Genomic DNA, 26,575 nt, shown 5'->3' on the forward strand with positions numbered 1-26,575 from the left:
CTCAAGACCAGACATGGCCTAATTGAAAAAAGTATTGTCTCTGATTTAAGAAAAATGGGATTATTCATCAAAAGAGTAAGAGAAACTGGCTAATATTTCCAGTTAGGAATTAAGAGAGCATGCCTAGAAATGAATGTTGAGTATGTTGGACAGGGATGCAACTGAAATATAAGGTACACAGGAGATGTTAAAGATATGTTTACACAAGCAAATGACATTACATCTAAGCATTTGTGTTTTGTTTGAGGTATGCATTTCCAAACTTATGCTTAATGGTATATATAATTACATACTTCTCTAAAAATACTTTATTGTAATTCCAGAAAGTAAAAATATATATTAAATAAGAAAATAATACTCTCAAATGAATCAATGTTTAAATTATACAATGGTCATAAAATATAAATCAACGAGCTTAACAACTTAAATCCAAATGGACACAATATGGTTTATTAAAAAAAAAAATCTTGAAGGTTATCCAGCACAGTGATCAAGAATGAATGCACTTTATTCCATCTTGTCTTATACCCAAGTGATAAAACATCTTGTCTTATACACAAGTGATCTTGCTTATTGCTTTCAGATAATTCTGATGCTCTATCATTTAACACATGGCATTAGCTGAATCTCTTTTCAAATTAAAATGTAAGAGAATTACTCACTTTTAAAAAATACATTTAAGATACACATAAATATTCCACTTACCCTTACTCGACCCACAAACGCATTTGCTTCTTCTTCCACCACTGATAGATTTCTGGGAAGATAGGGATCAAACACTGGAGCATTGTCATTGACATCTGTCACCACCACATTTACCGTGGCAGTTGAGGTCTTAAAGAAAATAAAAATGGGGGGGATTAAATGTGAGAGGAGTTATTTTTATTTTGATGTCAGTTAATTAGTCATACTGGCATTTGTCTATCTGAAAGTAATGAGATCATTACTATTCCTATTCCTTAGCTTTCCAAAAAAGAGAAGAAAAAAAAAGAGGAATCTCGCAATTTTCGAACATCTCAAAAAACAGATGGAAAAAACAAATGATATTAAAGGGCAAACATCTTCTTGAAAATGTCAAATATTTCCTGGAGGCTTATTTTTAGAAAGTGTTTTACCTTTATCTTGTTCACATTTTGTGGGTGGTAAGTTTTTGTTTATAGACACTTCTACCCCTTTTTCTCTGAAATGTAACATTTCTGCAGTTTTTACCACTTATATGTTGTACTGTTTAAAAATATAACTAGTACACTATAAAATAGCATGGTATGTCAAATGGGTATTTTCAGGTAAGCAAATACTACCAGAAAATACTATATTAGTAATTTTCTAGGTTCACATCTAACCCAAGAGTTTGAGGACCACTAATCATAAAACACACACACACACACACACACACACACACACACACAAACAACTTTTTGGTTATACAGCCTAAGGAAATGGCAAGTGGGTAATCTTACCAGTAGTATGTGCTACTTGGTTAAAAGGTAAAATTCCTAGCCTGCTGCACCTCGAGAACATACTGTAGGTCAATGACTTTTGCACTATCCAAGGAACATCTTCATACATGACTCAAGCTGGAAAATGCTCTGTCTAATCAAAGCCTGAGTATAGCACATGCCCTCCACCCAGCTCTGTCACAGTGAGGGGCAGATCACAGAAGGCTGAGACCAAAATTAGAGAACGAAAGTATTCTAGGCTGGAAAATGAAAAATCCACTATGCTATGATATTAAATATTTAATAACATGCAAATAAAAAGTAGGAGGAAAAGCAGGATGGTACTGTCATGAGAGAATTACTTAACTTTCAGTTTAAAAAAGACAAACAGGATTTGCCCTAATCTGTAAGTGATGTGGGGTGAGAGGCTAAAAAGCTGAGCATAAAGAAGTGACTTAGAGGAAGTGAATCTGAAGAAATTTTGCAGCAGTCATGGGCCCGAGGGGTCAAAAACTGGACTTCCTAGCTACTAAGGAGGAGAAGTCCTGGTAAATACCCCATCCTTTCTGTTGCAAAATCAAGGAACATCTTCATACATGACACAAGCTGGAAACTGCTCTGTCTAATCAAAGACTGAATATAGCAAATGTTTTGTTGGGATCACTGAAGTTCTATACACTATGAGTAACGCTGCATAAGGTCTAGACCAGGCCTTACTCAGATTAAAACTCAATAGTCAAATTTTGGTTGGATTAAGGTGATCTGTCCTTATTTTAACAGACATATATTAAATCTTCTTTTGAGCAACATAATTTTATTCCAAGCCTTTATAATTTTTCACATATAATGTCCAGTGGTCATTAAAAATATTACCAGGCATAGCAGGGAATTCTTGGGTATTGATAATGGCTTATTTCTTTATTTGTGTACTAGCTACATTGATGGGCTTATTTTGTGAAAATTTATACAGCTATTCAGCATGATTTGTATATATTTCTGTATTTAAAACTCCAATAAAATTTTATTTAAAGAAATGTCAAAGACAAGTAGAACAGTGTTGTTTAGTCAAAGCCGGGAAACAACCTAAATGCCCACCAATAGTAGATGTTTATATAATAGATTGTGTTTTTTGCACACAACAGAATAACATGTGATACTAAGAATGTACAGACTACACTCACCTCAATGAATTTCATGAATGTAAGGCTGAGTGTACGAAGTCAGACACAACACAGTACACACTACGTGATTCCAAATATATAAATTTCAAAGATTGGCAGAAATACTCCACTGTGATAGAAGTCAGGATAGGGATCACTTTTGTGAAGAAGGTAGAGTAGAAACTGGCACGATTGTAAGGCTGGGCTTCTGGAGTGCTAATTAATTTCTGTTTCTTGTTCTGAATAGTGATTATACAAGTATTTTCACTATGTGAAAATTCATTAAGCTGCACAGTTATGGTTTGTGCACTCTTCTGTGTGCATCTCTCCATGAAATCATTTAATTTAAAGAATGCATACACATCAACATATGCTTGTGTGTAGATGTATATGGATATGTATAAATTTAAATGTCATCTGATTAGATGAAACACAGGTCATGTTATTTTCTCCTTTTAACTTTTATATATTTTCCAAATTTTCTCTAAGAGAGACACATTGCTTTAATAACAAAAATCAGTTTAACAAATGTTATTTCTTTAAAAGTTGTGTTAGAGTTAAAGCTAGTAAAAGATTTAAAGCTAGTAAAAAGATGTGCCTTTATAGTAGCAGTAGTTCCCAATTTGCCTGAGGGTGAAGGGGACATTAAAATGGACAGCTGGGAGCCAAAATCTAAGAGTAGCCATGCTAGAGTTTGCTGACCTTCCTTCTAACTGCTTGCATAAAGTGCCAGCCTATCTGTATTTCCTTTACGGGTGTCCATCCTATTCTTTAAAATTCCCATTCTTGACACTATGGAGTGGGCTCATTTCAGACTATACTGGGTCCTCAAAGGCTGTGGTCTGTAACTGGGTTGTATAGATGAGAACTGGATCACTAGGCAAACTAAGAAGTAAATAACAAATCCACCATTCCTGTGCTATTAGGGCCTGAAATTTGTAGACCATATAGATGTATTTATCCATATCTTAGAGATAGTATATGAAATAAAGAATATCCATTTCTCTGGCAGAAATGTAAAGTAATAAACACACAGAGAATAACTTCCAGCTTATATATTTCTTGGAAAGAGGTCTGAAGATCACTTGCATCAGAATCACTTGGATTATCATTAAAAATGCAGATTTCTGGGCTACACATTAGAACTATTGACTCTATTCTACAATATTCAAATTATATCTTTGCAATCTGTTTCACATAAATTGCTGGTAATCCTTTTATTTAAGAAAAGTCCATCCACCTGTGTTCTTATTAAATACCTTTCTTAAAACCTGTGATTATTAAGGCTAAAGGGTTAATTTTACTATAATTCTACAAAGGACATAAGTTTAAATATTTAGATAAGAAAAGTGCTATCAAAATATGAGACTATTATTATTTTGTAATTACTTCCTTCTTCAACACCCCACTGTATGTGCACATGTATAAGTCGATCCCTAAAATTATATAAATGATGAAACTAACTGAAGAAGCTTTTGTTTGAAATCTAAATGTTTCTTTTCCTAGTGATATTCTCAGTACAAGCTTTTGAAAATGAAACAAATTTGCTTAAAATGCTCACTATTTTAAAGCTGAATGAAACCTTATTCATTCTTAAAGAAAGAAAAATTGAGGGAACTAGAAATGCTAAGTGACCTGGCCAAGAAGAATTGAAATTAACAAGTAAATAACTGAAAAAAAAAATCTCTAGAAAGAACTAAACCACTAATGTTAGCCCAGAACTTATTTTCAGTTTTTTATGTGGCCAAAGCCATAATTAGTAGACTGAAACTATGCCAGATAGCTTAATATGCTATTTCTTTTCCATCTTTACTGTTGTCTAAGAAATCTTACTTTTAAGGCCAGAGGTAAAAGGTCCTACCTAATATTACTTCCATTAATTTCTGATTCATCATGTGACCTATCTCAAATGGTTGACCTAAAACCTCCTTATTAATTTTACTTCACTCTAATTATACCCCTTACCCCATGCTTAATAATTCCCTCTTTTCCTTAGAATTTTCCCCCTCAGTTACTTCCTAGCCAAATTACACATTAAACTTTCATTATAAGTCAAGTTCTCAATTATTTTCTTCTTGAGATTCTGACTGACTTCTTTACATATATCTTATATAGGCACACCATATTAATTAAGGGGATTGCATATGTAAAAAGTAATCTTAGATTTTATTTTTATTGACTCGCCTAATCTTTAAGTGCCTTCTCTTGGCCTCACTATTTACTAAAACTGTTTTGTATATTTTATTTTCCACATATAGCTGTTTATCTAATGTTTGAAAAGTGGCAAATAGCTTATTATGGGCAGATTGTTTACCAAATTTAAGTAATTATCCTTATCTTTTTTCTAATTTTTAATTAAGATGATAAAACTGTCTAGTATCAACTTTGTATGGCAAATTTTCTACAGCAATCCTCCTCAAAAAGCATGAGGAGAGCATTATATACCCCCATCCAGTCTATTTTTTGATTAAAGAAATCATTTCAAGTAAACTGGAGATACATTGCTATTTGAATTGGGTGAGTCTTCTAGACACTTATACTGAATTTGAAATTATTTCTAGAGAACAGTGCTGAGTTGGCCGATATGCACTAGACTAAAGACAAAAGCTACTTTGTGGCATAGAAATGGTGAAAAAAAAACAGTCTAATAAAGCACTGCCAACGAATGCATTGTTACAGTGTTTAAAAATCAGAATAGTGGTAGTTGTGGATGGGTAGATTGAAGAATACAATCAAATGATTTAAAAACACACCTACATAACTAAACTATCTATCTATCTATCTATCTATCTATTTATTTTTTGCGGTACGCGGGCCTCTCACTGCTGCGGCCTCTCCCGTTGCGGAGCACAGGCTCTGGATGTGCAGGCTCATCATCCATGGCTCACGGGCCCAGCCACTCCGCGGCATGTGGGATCTTCCCGGACCAGGGCATGAGCCCGTGTCCCCTGTATTGGCAGGCGGACTCTCAACCACTGCACCACCAGGGAAGCCCCAATTTATTTATTTTTAATACTAATTTTTAGGTGCAGAGGAAATAAAATTTATCTTCTCTAGAATTATTGGCCCTTTTAAACCATTTCAATCATGAAGGATTAGTCAAGATTCTGAGTGCTGCTTACAAATAACCTGTAGAATCAGTCAACTTGGTTTCCTAAGTGCTTTAAGGTATTTATGCACAAATTCCTGTCCATCCACTGTCCCCCACCCTCAAAAAAGTGACTTTAAAGGAAATAGATTCCAACATGGTAAAACTGCCAGAACTGCCAGTGCTGTGCTGGTGATGGACACAATGAAATACTTCTTAGACTAAGTTAGATTTCATTCTGTCAAGTCAAAGTTGCAGCTCCATAACAAATTCAGAATATAGGTTCATTGATTAAAAGAGCCCATTGGAGGGCTTCCCTGGTGGTGCAGTGGTTGAGAGCCCGCCTGCTGATGCAGGGGACACGGGTTCGTGCCCCGGTCTGGGAAGATCCCACATGCCACGGAGCAGCTGGACCCGTGAGCCATGGCCGCTGAGCCTGCATGTCCGGAGCCTGTGCTCTGCAACGGGAGAGGCCATAACAGTGAGAGGCCTGCATACCGCAAAAGAACCCATTGGAGAAAAAAGCACTTTGACTAATTTTAAGTAGTTGCTCCAAATGAAAAAGAGATTAATTCATAAATTCATGATTGTAATAAATTGTTTTAGAATATAAACTACAAGGTTCTCTCAGTTTCTTTAGGACTATTTTTAAAACCCTTTCCCAAAGAGCGTACTCACCCCATCTGGCCTGCCATCAGAAGCAGTGACGATCAGAATGTAGCGATCAGTGCTTTCCCTGTCCAGTGCTTTCCCTAAGGTTAGAATCCCAGTACTAGTGACAGAGAAAACAAACAAACACATGAGACAGAAAAAGATATTATGTCACAGGGAGTCTTTCTACTATTGTGAACTACTTTTGATAGTTTTTTTTTCCTTTCAACAAACATAGTTTGAGTATTTAAGATGACTGATTCTAGAATTGAAAATTGAAAAAAGGCTTTTAAGGCTGTTGAACCTCTTAGCAATAATGAAAAATTGCCAAACTGAATGAGATAAGTGAGTTGATTCTGTAGCTTCCAAGGGGAAAAAAAAAAAAGCCAAAACAAACTATGCTTAATTCATTACAGGAAGAAAGATATCTATCTTGTTTGTGATTATTTGAAAGGTAAAAGAGTCCATTAATCTTCAGCAGTTTCATAATGCTTTGAGTAAAAAAGTGATTTCTTTAATCTATATCACCACTCCCATTCATTGTCACATATGTGACCACTATAGAAATGCAAACATCTAAATTTTGTCTTTGAATAAACCATAGAGATTAAAATTTTTCTTCTTTCCAAATTTCAAAATAACTGAGTCTTATTGTAGAAAATATACAGTGGAATATTAAAACTTTCATAGATATTATAGGTTTTTTAATATTTCTTTTTATTCTCTATTATAACCATATTTAAATACATTATAATTGCTTTCAAAAGAGCACTCAGGCTGCATATTTTACATTCTTTTCAAGATAATATAATTTTATGAACATTCATTCTCTCATTTTACAATTTATAAAAACAAACTCTTTTGTTGATACACTAACAATTTTACCATTTTGTTATTCTCTTGAAATTTAGATCTTTCTTAAGTATTATGTATAATGGGAGATGAAGAGCCTTTGGGAAAAAATTCTCATACTTAGAATACTTTTATTACTAATTCTTAACCTTTTCACTGTTGAGAATACATACTTTCAAATATTTAAGCTTTTATTCTCCCATGTAACTTGTTTTATAACACTTTTGTCACTTATTATGTTCTCTAAAACAAGTTCTACATTCATGTCTTAGATATTACAATCTGACATTGTACATGGAATTTTAATTAAGGTCTAACAAGTATCTATTGTGAAGGAGAGGTTACATTAATTTAACAAAACATTAAAAATATTTATCAAGTATAAAAGCATAATTTGTTTTTGATAGATAAAAGGCTTTCATTTTAATGCAAGTGCTTTTGTTGTTATAGTGGAATTTAAGCAATCCGCACCACATATGGTAGTTGAGTACAGAGAGTCAATGCCAAGGAATCAAAATCAGAGTCACAGTTACTCTGTTTGTTTTATTTTATTGTTGTTATTGATATGGACTAAAAAAAAAAGTTCTGAACATATGGTATGACTATGAAAAAATGACTTTGCTCCTTGTACATTTTAAAATGTTTTGTCCAAATAACTGAAAATCAATTCCCAGAGTAGTTTGTAACAATCAGATTTGGATCAACTTGCCATACTGCAGATGGTTCAGATAACCCCATTCTAAAATGACATTCAAAGAGAAAAGTAAATCATTTATTGCTTCTGAGACTTATTCACAAGTAACTTAAGAAACAAGAAATCTGAAAATCTATCCATAGTAAAATGAAAGAAAGAAGAAAATTCAGTTATTGTTTTCCATGTTTCTCCTCAGTTTAAGCTTCGACTCTATATTATGCCTTGTATATTAAATTAGAAAATCACTAGAAATTTATATTATATTAGAATTTAGAGCCATATTATACCTAAATAGCTTATTTTTCATAGTCTGGTGATTATTATGGAAATAGTTCTTTGCTTAAGGTGATGTGTGCCTTGTGTCCCAATGTCGTAGACAGTTAGGATATTTGGGAAATGGAAAAAGAGAGAAAAAATAGGTACTGTCTTTTGGTATTCATAGCTGAAAGACTAGCTTATGAGTACACACAAGCATCCTTTCACAAAATTCCAGAAATAATTGGAAAGGAGGACTACTGCTACCAGCTGAATGGAAGCTATAAAGCAGTATACATTAGGCTGCATTTAGAAATGCAGTAAATCTTATCAGTCCATATACTAAAAATACATAAGAATGACTCCTGATAAAACATCAATAATAGTGCTACTTAAATTTTACATAATTGAAAATATATTGCACAAGAGTGATGTCAGTGAAAATGGTGAGGTAGACAGCTTGAAGAGGTGGTCTCTCCAAAGAAGCATCGAAAAATAAAGCAGGAAAAATAAGAAACAACTTTGATAGAACTCTGGAAAACAGTCAAAGGTTGACAGCACCCAAATGAAGGTAGAACTAAGAAAAAGTCAACTTAAAAATTGTAGTAAAGATTCGTTCCATTTTTACTTGCCCTTGCCCCAGCCCTTCCTGGCTTAGAGTGGTCTTAAAGATGGTGGTCAACATTCCCAGTGTGCTACTCTGGTCCTTGTTTCTGGAGGCAGTGAAACTATCCTTATTCACAAAGAATTGTGTTTATCTATTCCAACTGGTCTGGAGGCTGTCTGAAGGAATAATACATGGTTTTTGTCTTGTTTTTGCCTAACTCAGAATTCACTCAAGGTGGCAAAGCAGTGGGTATTCCTGGAAAACAGTGTAAGTCAGGGAGCAACCTGCAGCCATCTGAGGCCATAGTTTATGTTTGAGGTATACAGTAGAAAACCAAAAGCCTGGCAGGAAAAACTGGGTAGAGAGTTTCTTGGAAAATTAGGGCATTCGAAAGTGCCCGTGTATACTGGTGAATAGAATTCAGAGTCCAGAAATGAATCCATACGTCTGTGGCCAGTTGATTTTCAGCAAGAATGCCAAGATCATTCAATAGGGAAGAAATAATCTCTTCAACGAACAGTGCTGGGGCAATTGGAGATCTACATGCAAAAGAACGTAATTGGGCTATCTCATACCATATACAAAATTTAACTCAAAATGGATCAAAAATCTATATGTAAGTACTGAAACCATAAAACTCTTAGACAAAAGGATAGGGATAAATCTTTATGATTTGGGATTTGATAATGTATTCTTAAATATGATAACAACATCATGAACAGCACAAAGAAAAACAGATAGGGCTTCCCTGGTGGTGCAGTGGTTAGGAATCTACCTAACAATGCAGGGGACACGTGTTCCAGCCCTGGTCCGGGAAGATCCCACATGCCGCGGAGAAACTAAGCCCATGTGCTACAACTACTGAGCCTGCGCTCTAGAGCCTGTGAGCCACAACTACTGAAGCCTGCATGCCACAACTACTGTAGCCTGTGCGCCTAGAGCCCATGCTCCACAACAAGAGAAGCCACCGCAATGAGAAGCCTGCGCACTGCAACAAAGAGTAGCCCCCCGCTCGCCACAACTAGAGAAAGCCCATGCACAGCAGCAAAGACCCAACACAGCCAAAAATAAATAAATAAAATAAATTAAAAATAAGCAAATAAATAAACAGAATAGCAATACTATATGTATTTTTTAAAAAAGAAAAATAGATATATTGACCTTCCTCAAATTAAAAATTTTTTGTGCATCAAAGTACAGTATCAAGAAAGTGAAAAAAACCCTACAAAATGGGAGAAAATATTTGCAAATCATATATCTGATAATGGTCTGGTTCTCCAAATATATAAAGGATTCCATACAACTCAACAGCAAAAAGGACAAACAACCCAATTAAAAAATAGGCAAAGGGCCTCCCTGGTGGCGCAGTGGTTGAGGGTCCGCCTGCCGATGCAGGGGATACGGGTTCGTGCCCCGGTCTGGGAGGATCCCATATGCCGTGGAGCGGCTGGGCCCGTGGGCCATGGCCGCTGGGCCTGCGCGTCCGGAGCCTGTGCTCCGCAACGGGAGAGGCCACAACAGTGAGAGGCCCGCATACCGCAAAAAAAAAGAAAAAAAAAAAAATAGGCAAAGAATAGATACTTCTCCAAAGAAGATATGCAAATGAAAAATTAGCACATGAAAACACGCTCAACATCATTAGTCATCAGGGGAATACAAATCAAAGCTACAATGAGATAGTACTCCATACTCACTAGAATAATTAACAAAACAGATGGGAAAATAACGAGTTGATGAAAACACGGAGGTATTGAAACACTTGTACATTGCTGGAGGGAATGTAAAATGGTTCAATCACTATGAAAAACAGTTTGGCAGTTCCTCAAAAAGTAAATGATTACAATATGACCCAGCAATTCCAATTCTGGATATACATTCAAAAGAACTGAAAACAGGTGCTTAAATACATGTATATTTGTGTGTGCTTAAATACATGTATCTATGTATGTGTGTATGTGTGTGGATATTAGCAGTATCCACAATGACCAAAACAGAAAAAGAGCCCAAATTTCCACCAATGTATGAATGGATAAACAAACTGCTGTGTACACATGTAACAGAATATTATGCAGTTATAAAAAGGAAAGAAGTACTGAGATATGCTTCAACATGGAAGAACTCTGAAACATTAGGCTAAGTGAAAAAAGCCAGACACAAAAGGTCACATACTGTGTCATCCTACTTATAGGAAATATCCAAAATATATAAATCCATAGAGGCAGAACACAACTTGGTGGTTGTCAGTGGCGGAGGGGAAGGGCAAGTAGGGAGTAACTGCTTAACAGTTTTGTGTTTCCTTTTGGAATGATGACGATGTTCCTGAACTAGATAGAATTGATAGTCGTACTACATTGTGAGTCTACTAAATGCCACTGAATTGTTGACTTTAAAATGGTTAATTTTATGCTATGTGAATTTAACCTCAATTATATTAATTATATTGCACAGAATTCCCTCACCAAACACTGAGGCTATATTCCTGAAATGTACTGGGATTGAGAAAATCAAGCTCTTTTATACAATTTATGGTTTGCCAAACCATAAATATGGTGTTCAAAAGTTGTTTAAACAATGTAGATAAAAAGTACTAGAGGGTATCTACTTCCAAACAAACCTTCTATTTAAGTGTTCATTTTCCCAAATTGCATCATTTATTAGGAAATATTGCAGCAGCATAATTATGCACTGAAAGAGATTATCTCACAGGTTTCATGCTTTGTATTCTTCCATTAATCTTTTTCAAAACCTTCTACTGGTTGTGATTAACATCATTTATACTTACAAGTGTCTGAGTCTTTGGCAGATTTATCATGCTGAGTTGGGCATCATTTTTCAGGCCTTAAAATGATATTTAGAGAGGGTAGAGTGTACCTCAAAATGTGTGATTGCTTCTAGTTTGATATGGCATTCCATGTTGAACAGTAATTAGTGATTAACAAACACAGACCAATAGAAAGATTTAGATATTGGTAGCCATTCAGGTAAGATGATGGAGGCATGAACCAGCTGTGTGAGAAGGGTGATCTGAGCATATATTTTGAGAGTAGAGCTTACAGAAAAATATGCATATCATCTTTCTTACATGTTATCTTCAGTGTAGTTCAAACTGATATGAAAAAGTAAGCTTTAACTTTAGTGTCAAAATTAATTTAGTCACATAGAGAGAAATAAAAATGCCAGTGAAGATATAAAATTTTCAAATAAAGTTCTAACAAGGGGCACAAATAACTCTTAGGTTCTTTTGTTTAGCACTTAGCCTTTAAGTGTTACATCACATGCCTCATGCTACAATGATGACATCAATAAGAATTCCTCAACTTCCTGCAATAAATAACAAATATTTTGCCATAATACTTGCAGAGGAAGTTTCTTTACATCTTACTTAAGTATTTACTTATAAATGAATGTTTGCTCAATAAATATTTGCTGAATCATATGCAACTATTAGCACAGACATAAAAAGTTATTAAAATAATGCATTACACTACAGAATCATAAAGATCTGGCCATTTAATACATAACATTAACTGATTTACATAATGAATGATTGTGATCTTTAAGGAACAAGCATTTTTCCTCAAAGAATAAGTTTCTGGGCTTCCCTGGTGGCGCAGTGGTTGAGAGTCCGCCTGCCGATGCAGGGGACATGGGTTCGTGCCCCGGTCCGGGAAGATCCCACATGCCGCGGAGCGGCTGGGCCCGTGAGCCATGGCCGCTGAGCCTGCGCATCCGGAGCCCGTGCTCCGCAACGGGAGAGGCCACAACAGTGAGAGGCCCATGTACCACAAAAAAAAAAAAAAAAAGAATAAGTTTCTTTCCTGGCCATATGACTAATCCAATTCATTAAAATGTCATACAGTGTTAACAGAAAGAGAAAAACAAATACCGTATGCTAACACATATATATGGAATCAAAAAAAAAAAAAAAGGGTCTGATGAACCTAGGGGCAGGACAGGAATAAAGACACAGACATAAAGAATGGACTTGCAGATGTGGGGAGGGGGAAGGGTAAGCTGGGACAAAGTGAGAGAGTAGCATTGACATATATACACTACCAAACGTAAAATAGGTAGCTAGTGGGAAGCAGCCCCATAGCACAGGGAGATCAGCTAGGTGCTTTGTGACCACCTAGAGGGGTGGAATAGGGAGGGTGGGAAGGAGACCCAAGAGGGAGTTGATTTGGGGATATATATACACATATAGCTGATCCACTTTGTTATACAGCAGAAACTAACACAACATTGTAAAGAAATTATACTCCAATAAAGATGTTAAAAAAAAATAAAGCTATGACACTGAAAAAAAATGCATATAACAATTCAACACTTGGTAAATCCACACTAGCATTGAAATGAATATTCTTTACAACTAATATTTTTTAAAGAATTATAAAAATGTTTTGGCATATTTGTATTTCAATGGAAAAAAAAGGTAAGGTAATGAATGGTATTGTAATGATTACTATTAAAATTGGCATTATAGCATAAAATAATATTTAATGTAAACAATGAGCAAGTACTTTTTTTGTTGTTTTAAGAAGGAAAATGTAACCAAAATCACTATTTATATGAACTGAAGCATCTGATAAGACAGAATATGATTTCTTTTCTATTATTTTTTGAGAGAGCATCTGAATTATTCAAATCCTTAAAACTTACATAGAAGTGGTGATGCAAATTTGCACAAGTATCCCAGAAGTTTCAAAGAGGGAAGGGATTAAAATATCAATATTTCCCCCATTTCAAATGTGTTGAAATATATTGCTAAGGGTCTAGGCTAGCCTATAATTATCAATGGGAACAACATCGAAGAAGTGGCTGAAATAAAATTATCATAAGATAAAAGGCAATGAGAGCAGTGTACTGGACCCTGAATGATCAACAGAGACCATACAATCATCACAGAGTCCTGCCCTACTCTAGCTGTCTGGAAGAAGTTTGCATTTAAGGATATTTCTGTCTGTTTAGGTCAATTCAGACAAAGAGGATGCTGCATTGATATCTTTCACACTTTAAAGAACCTCTGTAACCAACTAGGTGTGTCTGTTTTGTTTCAAAAGCATAAATTAGAGAGTCGTAGACAAACACTTGCTAGGGTAGCAGCACGAGTGGGAATGTCTTTGATAAAACTGGTAGCTCATTAGATTTCACAATCAGCAGTTTTAAAATCCTTCAGCATCAAGAGAAAAACAGATAAACACAGGAGTGGAAATCTTTAACAGAGAAAGTAAGACCAGGGCAGGTGAAAACTTCATTGTTTTCTTATTTTTATCAGTTTTATTAACATATAATTCACATATCATTGAATTCACCCATTTAAAGTGTACAATTCAATAAATGTTAGCATATTTTCAGAGTAGTTCAACCATCACCACAATCAATTTTAGAATATTTTCACCACTGTACCCATTAGCAGTCATTCCCTATTCTCTGTCAGCCCCCAGCCTCAGGCAACCAGCAGTCTACTTTCTGTCTCTATAGAGTGGCCTATTCTGGACATTTAATACAAATGGGATCATACCAAATGTGGTCTTTTGTGAATGACTTCTTTCATTTAGTATGTTTTCAAGGTTCATGCATGTTTCAGTACTTAATTTCCTTTATTGCTGAATAATATTCCACTGTATGGATATACTTTTTTTTTTTTTTTTTTTGCGGTACGCGGGCCTCTCACTGTTGTGGCCTCTCCCGTTGCGGGGCACAGGCTCCGGATGCGCAGGCTCAGCGGCCATGGCTCACGGGCCCAGCCGCTCCGCGGCATATGGGATCCTCCCAGACCGGGGCACGAACCCGTATCCCCTGCATCGGCAGGCGGACTCTCAACCACTGCGCCACCAGGGAGGCCCTGGATATACATTTTGTTAATTCATTTCATCTGTAGACAGACATTTGGGTTGTTTTCCACATTTTGCCATTGTAAATAATTCTGTTATAAACATTTCTGTGCAACTTTTTACGTGGACATAACGTTTTCATTTCTCTTGAATAGACACGAGTGGAATTCCTGAGTTATATGGTAACTCTATGTTTAACATTTAGAGGAAATGAGAAATAGTTTTCCAGAGTGTACATTTTACATTCCCACCAGAAATATATGAGAATTCTGATATTTCCACATCTTCACCCATGTATGCTATTTCCTTTGTTTTTCATTATAGTTATTATAAGAGGATGTGAAGTGGTATTTCATGATTGTAATTTGATTTCCCTAATGACTAGTGATTATGAGCATATTTCCACATGCTTATTGGCTATTCATATATCTTCGAAGAAATGTCTATTTAAATTCTTGTTCATTTTTACTTAGATTACTTATCTGCTTATTTTTGAGATATACTAGTTCTTTACACATTCTTCATATGTTTAAAATATTTTCTTTCAGTCTGTGGTGTTGTCTTTCACTTTCTTGATGGTGCCATTTGAATCACATTTTTTCAAATTTTGATGAGGTGCAACTTATTAGTCTTTTTCTTAATCACTTTTGCTTTTTGTATCATATCTAATAAATCATTGCCTAACCCAAATCATTATTTACATCTGCATTTTCTTCTACAGTATATAGTTTAATCTCTTATATTTAGGTCTGTGATCCACTTTGAGATAATTTTTACAGATGGTGTGAGGTAGAGACCCAACTTCATTCCTTCGCATGCTGTCCCAGCTTCATTTACTGAAAAGATTATTCTTTCCTAATTAGATTGTCTTGGCCCCTTTTTTTTTTTTGGAAATCAATGGACCATAAATATTAGGGGTTATTTTTGGATTCTTAATTTATCCTAGTAATCCAGACATCTATTCTTATGCCAGTACCACAAAGTCCTGATTACTGTTAAAGTGTCCCTTTTACAAAGTTTTCTTTCTTTAAGAATGATTGTAAATTATAATTACTTATGATTAGTATGTACCTATGGGGGAAAATTCAAAATAGTAAATCTCTTCATTTTTTAAATGGAAGTTTATTCATCTGTGAAATCTAAAAATCTGGGAAATATTGTATCCAGGCATACAAACTCATGGCTGTACCATCCTCATCAATGCAAAGTTGCATGTGTTTTTTTCTTACAAGATCAAGTGACCACACAGGGTTCTCTTGATTTGGCATTGTGTACCACATGTTCCTGAGACTGAAGCAGAGCCTGGCTAATTTGTCAAATTTTTCACTTTATACTCATGGGCTACATTTAGATTTCCATCCTTTTAGGGAGTAAAACCACTCAGGACCACACAGAAAACAACAGAGAGATAGCAAGAACATCCCTTTGACAACCAGCCACACTTAACAACAGAGTGGCTACTTTGCTGTTGAAGAAGAGAAACAAAGCTAACGTCAATGCCTTCTTTAATGCCTGCTGTCAGTTTCCTCAATAGTTATGACTGACATTATCTTTGAAATGTTCAGAGAGGTGAGTAGAATGACATGGACATAGACCTCAAAGGGGCTTAGAATGGGCATGAAATATTTTTAGCTTAGCTTTTTTAGAGTATACCTATATTACTCAAAAATTGAAGGATGGACTTTGGTGGCACCTTAAATGCATTTGAATTACATTTTTTCTTACAAAATTCCCTTTGAACAATTTAGTGCCAAGTTACTCTTTGTAGAAATATCCTTGTTATTATGAGTAGCTGACAATTTTAAAGGGATCTAATTAATCCCAGGTTATACCTGCAAATGAACTGTTTCCACCTCAGTGGATTTTACCTAGTAAAACATTTTAAAATAAATAAACAGTCTCCTAGGTATGATTTCTGGATTCAGAATTATCCCCCACAGCTCTCATTAACACTCGTAGTAAAAAAAAGTAAAATAAAACTACAAACAGCTGAAAGTCTCTGATTAGAAGTCTGTCCTCTTGCTACCAGTACATTGCTTAACATTTTAAAAAGAAAAATAAATTTAGAAATTATTTTTAACTTACGTTTCTGAAAGATTAAAAACTCGCTGTGGATCTCCATTCTCAATGGCATATGTTATTGGATCTCCCTCTCGATCAGTTGCCTTCAGAGAGAAAACATACTTTAATTATCAAGTAATTGATATGTCTTCCATTCAGTACAGTGTAATATAGAAACTTGAAACTAATAGCACAGAAGATCCATGATAACTTAAAGTATAAAGATTAAAACATGGGCAAATGGCTAAATGTAAAATAAAGAATTTACTATCTGATCCCAGCATTTCTGTCATTTTATGTCATCTGAAAGTTGTAACAATGAATAAGAATAATATCTCCTGAATGTATACATAATCTTATCTGTTAGGGAAATACAATAATGATTTTCCTATGGTTTACTTATTTAATTTTATATGAATAATTCAAACAAATGTGTTGGAATCTACATAAATGTTTACAGTATCAAGAAATTATTTAATGTACTATTTTTTCTTTTTCTGCTCAGAATATATTGTCTGCAAAGCTTTATGGTTAAGAACTCTGAATCTGGAGCCAGAGAGCCTGAAAAAAAAATTGGGCTCCATTTACTAATTGTGTGATTGTTTCTTAATTTCTTCATTTGTAAAATGAGAACTATAACAATACAAAAGTTAATAGATGTTAAGAGGTTTAAGTGAAATAATCTATATTAAAACACATAGACTAAATCTGGCATATTGTAAGTTTCAGTAAATATTAACCTTTTTTTTCCCTTCTTCACTCAAGTCATAGTAGAAAAAATCTACAGCTTCTGACTTTGAGTTCTGAGTTTCTCTTACCCAAAGTAAAGATACACACTGTATATTGTGGCACTGGAGTCTGGGATTTTACCATCTAAAATATCCAATAATTTCCTTTTCAATTATCCATTAAGTCCCCTTATGGAAGACTTGGGTGAAGAAAGAAATCTGGATGATATAAAAGGGTTGGGCGAGGGATCTGCCTAAGCATGACCCCAGGGGGAGAGGAAATATTGTTTATTTATAAGTTACTCAGCTGGCAGAGAGATACCAACCTCTCTGACTGGCAGGCACTGCCCTGAAGTTGGCAGGACCTACAAAATTGGTGGTTATGTTGGGTCTTTTCAAACACCAGACAATAACCGTCCCAGCCATAAGAGGCTGATTATGAAATCCCATGTCCAGACCAACAGGGAGCACTGTTTCTGCAGGTAGATTAGATGGCTTTGACATGGATTTCAGAGCCCTGGTCATGGGACAGCCCTATCAGCCACCACAGTGGATGGGTGGCCAGAAACCTCTCTTGGACCACATGAAATCCAGAGTCCAGGGACAACTGAATAATAACGTAATATTTACTAAATGCCAGGTTTTGTGGGAGAAGCTTTGTAGGATTAGTTAAAAGTATCTCCTCCATAAAACACTTCCTTCACATGGCTTCCATAACATCATATTCTCCTGCTTTTAATTCTACCTTATCAGCTACTACCTCTTTTCCTTGGCTGATTTTTCCTCATCTATAAGACATATTTACATAGGATGCTCCAAAGGTTTGTTCTTGGACTTCACTTACTTTGTCACCTCATCCAACTGCATAGCTTTAAAACTCTTTCTATGTTGAAGACTCTCATATCTCTAAACCAGCCCTGTCCTCTGAATTTCAGACCTATATCCAACTGCCTGTTTGACCCCCAATTAGATGAATTATAAACACCAGCAATTTAAAATATTAAAACTCCCCAATCCTGATCTCTCTCTGCTACTCTCCCACTGCTCAAGAAGACAACAACCTGCTGCTTTCAGTATTCATTATCTCAGTAAATAGCAGAAACTACATCCTTCTACTTGCTTGACCTTAACTGAACATTTTTAGTCCCCAGTGTAATCATCGGCAAATTCCATTGGGTCTATATTTAGAATATCTGCAGTTTTCTGGCTGTCTCTGAACTCCAAATACCAACTCCCTCATGGATTATGTAATAACCACCTGACTAGTGCTCCTGCTTTCTCCTTTGCACCTTCACCAGAGCCCATTTTTAATTAAGCAAAGTGACCATTTTTCCCAGGCCAAGATTTTATTTTATATTTTAGTAAGGCTATGGCATTATTATGCATTATTACATACACACACACACACACAGAATGGAATAAAATAAAATAGTAAAATAAAATGAAATAATAAACTACTTATGATAATACCTTTGAAAGATTCCAATTAAATCTAAATCTAAAATTTTAAATTTCATTAAATTAATTATAATGTAAGGGCAAGGGCAGAGAATAAGAAACAAAATAATTAAACACCTACACACAGTCAATGGGATTAATAGTACATGGTTGATATTTTCCCCTTGCTTTTGTCCTTTTCCAGACAAGTATTAATAAAAAAGATAAAATGGAACTACAAATAATGATACTCGGTTAACTTCCTGGAAAAACACAGAATTATGCTATATCTGGAGACTACATTTTATCACTAAAAAGTCCACACTAGGGGAGAGAGAGAGAAGATGGCAGAAGAGTAAGACCCGGAGATCACCTTCCTTCCACAGATACACCAGAAATACATCTACACGTGGAACAACTCCTACAGAACACCTACTGAACGCTGGCAGAAGACCTCAGACCTCCCAAAAGGCAAGAAACTCCCCACGTACCTGGGTAGGACAAAAGAAAATAGAATAAAAGAGACAAAAGAAGAGGGACGGGACCTGCACCAGTGGAAGGGAGCCGTGAAGGAGGAAAGGCTTCCACACACTAGAAGCCCCTTTGCGGGCGGAGACTGCGGGTGGTGGAGGGGGAAAGCTTCGGCGCCGCGGAGGAGAGCACAGCCACCGGGGTGTAGAGGGCAAAGCGGAGAGATTCCCGCACAGAGGATAGGTGCCGACCGGCACTCACCAGCCTGAGAGGCTTGTCTGCTCACCTGCCAGGGCGGGAGGGGCTGGGAGCTGAGGCTCCGGCTTCAGGTCGGAGCGCAGGGAGAGGACTGGCAGCGTGAACACAGCCTGAAGGGGTTAGTGCTCCACGGCTAGCCGGGAGGGAGTCCGGGAAAAAGTCTGGAGCTGCCAAAGAGGCAACAGACTTTTTCTTCCCTCTTTGTTTCCTGGTGCACGAGGAGAGGGGATTAAGAGCGCCACTTAAAGGAGCTCCAGAGACTGGCGCGAGCTGCGGCTATCAGCGTGGACCCCAGAGACGGGCATGAGACGCTAAGGCTGCTGCTGCCGCCACCAAGAAGCCTGTGTACAAGCACAGGTCACTCTCCACACCTCCCTTCCGGGGAGCCTATGCAGCCCGCCACTGCCAGGGTCCCGTGATCCAGGGACAACTTCCCTGGGAGAATACACAGTGCGCCTCAGGCTGGTGCAACGTCACGCCGGCCTCTGCCGCTGCAGTCTCTCCCCGCACTCCGTACCCGTCCCTCCCCCCGGCCTGAGTGAGCCAGAGCACCCGAAGCAGCTGCTCCTTTAACCCCGTCCTGTCTGAACGAAGAACAGAAGCCCTCCGCCCTCCGGCGACCTACACGCAGAGGCGGGGCCAAATCCAAAGCTGAAGACCGGCAGCTGTGCGAACAAAAAACAGAAAGGGAAACCTCTCCCAGCAGCCTCAGGAGCAGCGGATTAAATCTCCACAATCAACTTGATGTACCCTGCATCTGTGGAATACCTGAATAGACAACGAATCATCCCAAATTGAGGAGGTGGACTTTGAGAGCAAGATTTATGACTTTTTCCCCTTTTCCTCTTTTTGTGATCCCCTTTTCCTCTTTTTGTGAGTGTGTATGTGTATGCTTCTGTGTGAGATTTTGTCTGTATAGCTTTGCTTTCACCATTTGTCCTAAGGTTCTATCCTTCCAGGTTTTTTTTAATTTTAAAAAAGTTCTTTTTCTTAATAATTATTTTCTTATTTTAATAACTTTATTTTATTTTACCTTACTTTATTTTATTTTCTTTTATCTTATTTCTTTCTTGCTTTCTACTTTTTCCTCCCTTTTATTCTGAGCCGTGTGGATGAAAGGCTCTTGGTGCTGCAGCCAGGAGTCAGTGCTGTCCCTCTGAGGTGGGAGAGCCAACTTCAGGACACTGGTCCACAAGAGACCTCCCAGCTCCATGGAATATCAAACGGCGAAAGTCTCCCAGAGATCTCCATCTCAACACCAACACCCAGCTTCACTCAACGACCAGCAAGCTACAGTGTTGGACACCCTATGCCAAACAACTAGCAAGACAGGAACACAACCCCACCCATTAGCAGAGAGGCTGACTAAAATCATAATAAGTCCACAGACACCCCAAAACACACCACCAGATGTGGACATGCCCACCAGAAAGACAAGAGCCAGCCTCATCCACCAGAACACAGGCAATAGTCCCCTCCACCAGGAAGCCTACACAATGCACTGAACCAACTTTAGCCACTGGGGACAGACAGCAAAAACAACAGGAACTACGAACCTGCAGCCTGCAAAAAGGAGACCTCAAACACAGTAAGATAAGCAAAATGAGAAGACAGAAAAACACACAGCAGATGAAGGAGCAAGATAAAAACCCACCAGACCTAACAAATGAAGAGGAAATAGGCAGTCTACCTGAAAAAGAATTCAGAATAATGATAGTAAGGATGATCCAAAATCTTGGAAATAGAATAGAGAAAATGCAAGAAACATTTAACAAGGACCTAGAAGAACTAAAGATGAAACAAGCAATGATGAACAACACAATAAATGAAATGAAAAATACTCTAGATGGGATCAGTAGCAGAATAACTGAGGCAGAAGAACGGATAAGTGACCGGGAAGATAAAGTAGTGGAAATAACTACTGCAGAGCAGAATAAAGAAAAAAGAATGAAAAGAATGGAGGACAGCCTCAGAGACCTATGGGACAACATTAAACGCACCAACATTCAAATTATAGGGGTTCCAGAAGAAGAAGAGAAAAAGAAAGGGGCTGAGAAAATATTTGAAGAGATTATAGTTGAAAATTTCCCTAATATGGGAAAGGAAATAGTTAATCAAGTCCAGGAAGCACAGAGAGTCCCATACAGGATAAATCCAAGGAGAAACATGCCAAGACGCATATTAATCAAACTGTCAAAAATTAAATACAAAGAGAACATATTAAAAGCAGCAAGGGCAACACAACAAATAACACACAAGGGAATCCCCATAAGGTTAACAGCTGATCTTTCAGCAGAAACTCTGCAAGCCAGAAGGGACTGGCAGGACATATTTAAAGTCATGAAGGAGAAAAACCTACAACCAAGATTACTCTACCCAGCAAGGATCTCATTCAGTTTTGATGGAGAAATTATAACCTTTATAGACAAGCAAAAGCTGAGAGAGTTCAGCACCACCAAACCAGCTTTACAACAAATGCAGAAGGATCTTCTCTAGGCAAGAAACACAAGAGAAGGGAAAGACGTATAGTAACAAACGAAAAACAATTAAGAAAATGGGAATAGGAACATACATATCGATAACTACCTTAAATGTAAATGGATTAAATGCTCCCACCAAAAGACACAGATTGGCTGAATGGATACAAAAACAAGACCCATACATATGCTGTCTACAAGAGACCCACTTCAGACCTAGAGACACATACAGACTGAAAGTGAGGGGATGGAAAAAGATATTCCAAACAAATGCAAACCAAAAGAAAGCTGGAATAGCAATTCTCATATTAGACAAAACAGACTTTAAAATAAAGACCATTATAAGAGACAAAGAAGGACACTACATAATGATCAAGGGATCGATCCAAGAAGAAGATATAACAATTGTAAATATTTATGCGCCCAACATAGGAGCACCTCAATACATAAGGCAAATACTAACAGCCATAAAAGGGGAAATCGACAGTAACACAATCATAGTAGGGGACTTTATTTTAACACCCCACTTTCACCAATGGACAGATCATCCAAAATGAAAATAAATAAGGAAACACAAGCTTTAAATGATACATTAAACAAGATGGACTTAATTGATATTTATAGGACATTCCATCCAAAAACAACAGAATACACATTTTTCTCAAGTGCTCATGGAACATTCTCCAGGATAGATCATATCTTGGGTCACAAATCAGGCCTTGGTAAATTTCAGAAATTGAAATTGTATCAAGTATCTTTTCCGACCACAATGCTATGAGACTAGATATCAATTACAGGAAAAGAGCTGTAAAAAATACAAACACATGGAGGCTAAACAATACACTACTTAATATCGGCAGAACAGGAATAAAGACATAGACATAGAGAATGGACTTGAGGACATGGAGAGGGGGAAGGGTAAGCTGGGACGAGGTAAGAGAGTGGCATGGACTTATATATACTACCAAATGTAAAATAGATAGCTAGTGGAAAGCAGCTGCATAGCACAGAGATCAGCTAGGTGCTTTGTGATCACCTAGAGGAGTGGAATAGGGAGGGTGGGAGGGAGACACAAGAGGGAGGGGATATGGTGATACAAGTATATGTACAGCTGATTCACTTTGTTGTACAGCAGCAACTAACACAACATTGTAAAGCAATTATACTCCAATAAAGATGTTAAAAAAAATTGGTAAACGTTTGTAAAAGGTGAGAGAGCAAGTCGTGTGGGGAAGGGCCCTCTAGGTGGAGGGCAGGGCAAGTTAAAAGATCCTAAGATGGATACATGCCTAATGAGTTTGAGGAAGAGCAAGCACCTGGTAGACTTGTTCAGGTTTTCCTTGGCCTCAGGTAAACAACCTGAGTTATTTAACCTCAGGTTAAATGGTTGAATGACACTCACTTTGGATAGCTAGCAAGTAATACAATTGAATCATTGGTTTGCTACATGCTTATGGCATGTGAACTAAAATAAAGCAAGTTTTTCCTTTATTTTTGCTTGACAAAGAGTATCTTTAAAGATTGAAGCAACTGTTCCTTCTAGTCTGCTCAAGCAGATTACCCACTGCATCTAAATTCGTCACCCATTTTTCAGAAGCACCAACAGGAACCCAAAAGGATTTATCTAAATAAGCAGTGTGCTTAGAGACTGGAAAATAGGAATTTTGAAAAAGAAAACAAATCTTTTCTAAACTAATATTCTGTTCATGTTAAAGATGAACACAACCATCAAATACCATCTGGTAGAGTGCACTTTATGCACACAGAATGATTCTACACATTTCACAGGATGTGAAGACAAAGTACTTGCCCATAGGGATTCTAAAATAGATAAAATGAACATATTTAGATGGTCTTTTCTTTTCTCACTTAGGCAAACAAGTGCTGATTTATGTTATTAAACTGCTTGAAAGCAGGAACTGAAGCTTTCAATTCAGGACAGCAGTTTTTCCAAAAATGTGTGTGCACTCCTGGGATTAAATTATTGGTCTTTTAACAAAGTAATAATGTTTATGAATATATTTCAATACGACTTAATCTTTACATTTCTATGTCAAGTAGTGTTTTGTCATTTATGATTCTGATATAAAATTTCCTTTTTGAGATAAGTTCATTTATGTAAAAATGTTAGTTTATTCAATTATATTTTTAAAAAGTAAATAATATGCAAACATAGCACATCTGAAACTTAAACATGCAGCTAATCTAGAATGACACTGTATTACATGAGCATCCCTTAAGACCTTTCATCCTGTCCATTTATTATACTATATTTTGATACTTCATTCACTTTCTCTCTTCCTATATGATTATGATTATTAACACTTTCTCCTCAGGTCTCCAGCTTATCCTACCCCATCTTTATCCTCAGCTGGTGATCCTGATTACTGTTTCACTGAGAAAATTGAAGCAATTTTCTGCAAGCACTCCGAATTTTATATATATATGTATATATATACAATCCTGTAACTACACATTTTTCCTCCTATTACTGATAATGTACTGACTGATCTCCCATCTAGGGCAAGATATGGGGAAAGAGTTTTGCATTCTACTTTTTCTAATTGTTCTCTTCTCATCCTCTCTAAAACCATTTCAATCATATTTCTAAACCTCTCTCAACTACTGCATTGAAACTGCTCTTTTCAACATCACCAGTAAATTCCTTATTAGTAAAACCACTGATCAATTCACAATCCTTGTTTTTGCTTGTTTCTTAGCTTTGTTGGCTTATTTTTCATTGGACCTATCAGTAGCATAGACATTAGATCAGACACAACTGATCTCTGCCTTCTCCCTGATACAATTTCTACCCTTAGTTTCCAGGACACACATTCCTCTGGGTCTCCATTCCTGGTCCTCTTCTCCTCAGCAAAATTAGTCTTTGGATGTCTTTTACATTCACTCCCTTAAGAATCTCATCCAATCTCAAAGTTTTACACAGTATTTAAAAAGCTCAAGGCTTCAAATGTATATTTTTAGTCCATATCTCTTCCTTAAAATCATACCCAGCTCTCTACTCAATAGCTTCAATTACATGTCAAAAGACATTTCAAATTTAACATGTCCAAAACTGAATTACTCCTTTAACATTTTTTTATTCTGGTTAATGGAAAATCAATTCTTCTAGTTGTTCAAGCCATATATTAGTAGCCTTGTTAACTTATGTCTTCCTTCCACATCCAATCATCAATGAATCCTGTAGTTTCTACCTGCAAAATACAATGAGGTTGAAACCTCTTTTCACCATTTCCAGAAATATCACTCCAAGCCTAGTCTGGACTACTGAAATAAAATTTAAACTAATTTCCATAATTTCTCACCACGAACTATTCTCAATAGAGAATCTAGAATGTTCCTTTAAAATTTTAAGTGAATTCTTGACATTGCTCTCCTCAAATTCTGCCATTAGTACTTGATTTCACTCAGAGTAGTTATCTCCACACCTTCCCAATTACCTGATGGTTTCATTTCTACAATTTTCCTTCTCACTTACTTTAGTCCAGTCCCACTAGTATCTTTGCTCTTCCTCAAGCACGCCAGGCAGGCCTGAACTTCAGGGTCTTTGTACTTGTACCTGAAATACTCTTCCCCAGATAACCAGGTGGTTCAACCTCTCTCACCTTCTTCAGCTCTTTGCTAATGTCACGTCAGTGAAATCATCACTGATCTAATTGCAATCCTCCATGTACTCCCTCACCACTTTCCCTCCTTTATTTTTCCTCATAGCACTATCACCTTCTAAAATTCTATATAACTCATTTATGTATTTTGTGAATTTTCTTCTCCTACTAGAATGTAAGTTCCATGAAGTCAGATATGCTTTCTTCTTTGTTACTGATATGCCTTAGTACTTACAGTGTGGGCTCACCTTTGCACTTCCTGTGCCTGGGAGGATAAATTTAGTGCAATGAAGGAAGTCCTTTCTCTTTTGGAACAGAACCCAAAAGTTGATTCCATGAGTTCCACCTAATGATTCAGAGTTTCTTATTACCTGATACTAACTAAATATTAACTGAGTTCTGTTGCTAAAATACTGTTACAGGGCTTCCCTGGTGGAGCAGTGGTTGAGAGTCTGCCTGCCGATGCAGGGAACACGGGTTCGTGCCCCGGTCCGGGAAGATCCCACATGCCGCGGAGCGGCTGGTCCCGTGAGCCATGGCCGCTGAGCCTGCGCGTCTGGAGCCTGTGCTCCACAATGGGAGAGGCCACAACAGTGAGAGGCCCGTGTACCAAAAAAAAAAAAAAAATACTGTTCCGTTTGCCTAAAGTGAACTTAATTGTAAGATGTTTTCAGATACATAAAAGGAAAATCTTACTTGCTAAAAAAATGTACATGTGTAGTAGTATTTGGCCTGAGATATACTTTTCTAAGCAGTAGCAAAGTTGTGACAGAGAACACTAATCATATTTTACCACCATCTATTGGTGGCTATTTAATAATAGCCAAGAATAATCTAATTATTGTATAAAAACATTTGGCTCTGGCCAGTTTACAACATTCAACACTTGGTAATACACTGAATAGATACAATTCAGAAACAACATTTTAAAAGCTAAAAT

At 36.8% G+C, this 26,575-nt stretch overlaps 1 protein-coding gene across 7 annotated transcripts in view; it reads right to left on the minus strand.

The window, feature by feature from the left end:
- The window catches only part of PCDH15 (protocadherin related 15), a gene marked incomplete at both ends in the record, with an annotated part of 718,913 nt that overhangs the window by 227,828 nt on the left and 464,510 nt on the right, over positions 1-26,575 (minus strand). For all 7 annotated transcript variants that reach the window (XM_081238611.1, XM_081238610.1, XM_081238609.1 and 4 more), the window contains 3 exons: positions 706-834; positions 6,366-6,459; positions 16,666-16,745. In XM_081238611.1, the coding sequence (XP_081094737.1) occupies positions 706-834; positions 6,366-6,459; positions 16,666-16,745 (303 nt within the window). The remainder of the gene's footprint in view (positions 1-705; positions 835-6,365; positions 6,460-16,665; positions 16,746-26,575) is intronic.

The sequence above is a fragment of the Mesoplodon bidens genome (genome assembly GCF_964165515.1).
Source record: "Mesoplodon bidens genome assembly, chromosome: 1".
In the NCBI taxonomy this organism is placed as follows: Eukaryota; Metazoa; Chordata; class Mammalia; order Artiodactyla; family Ziphiidae; genus Mesoplodon; species Mesoplodon bidens.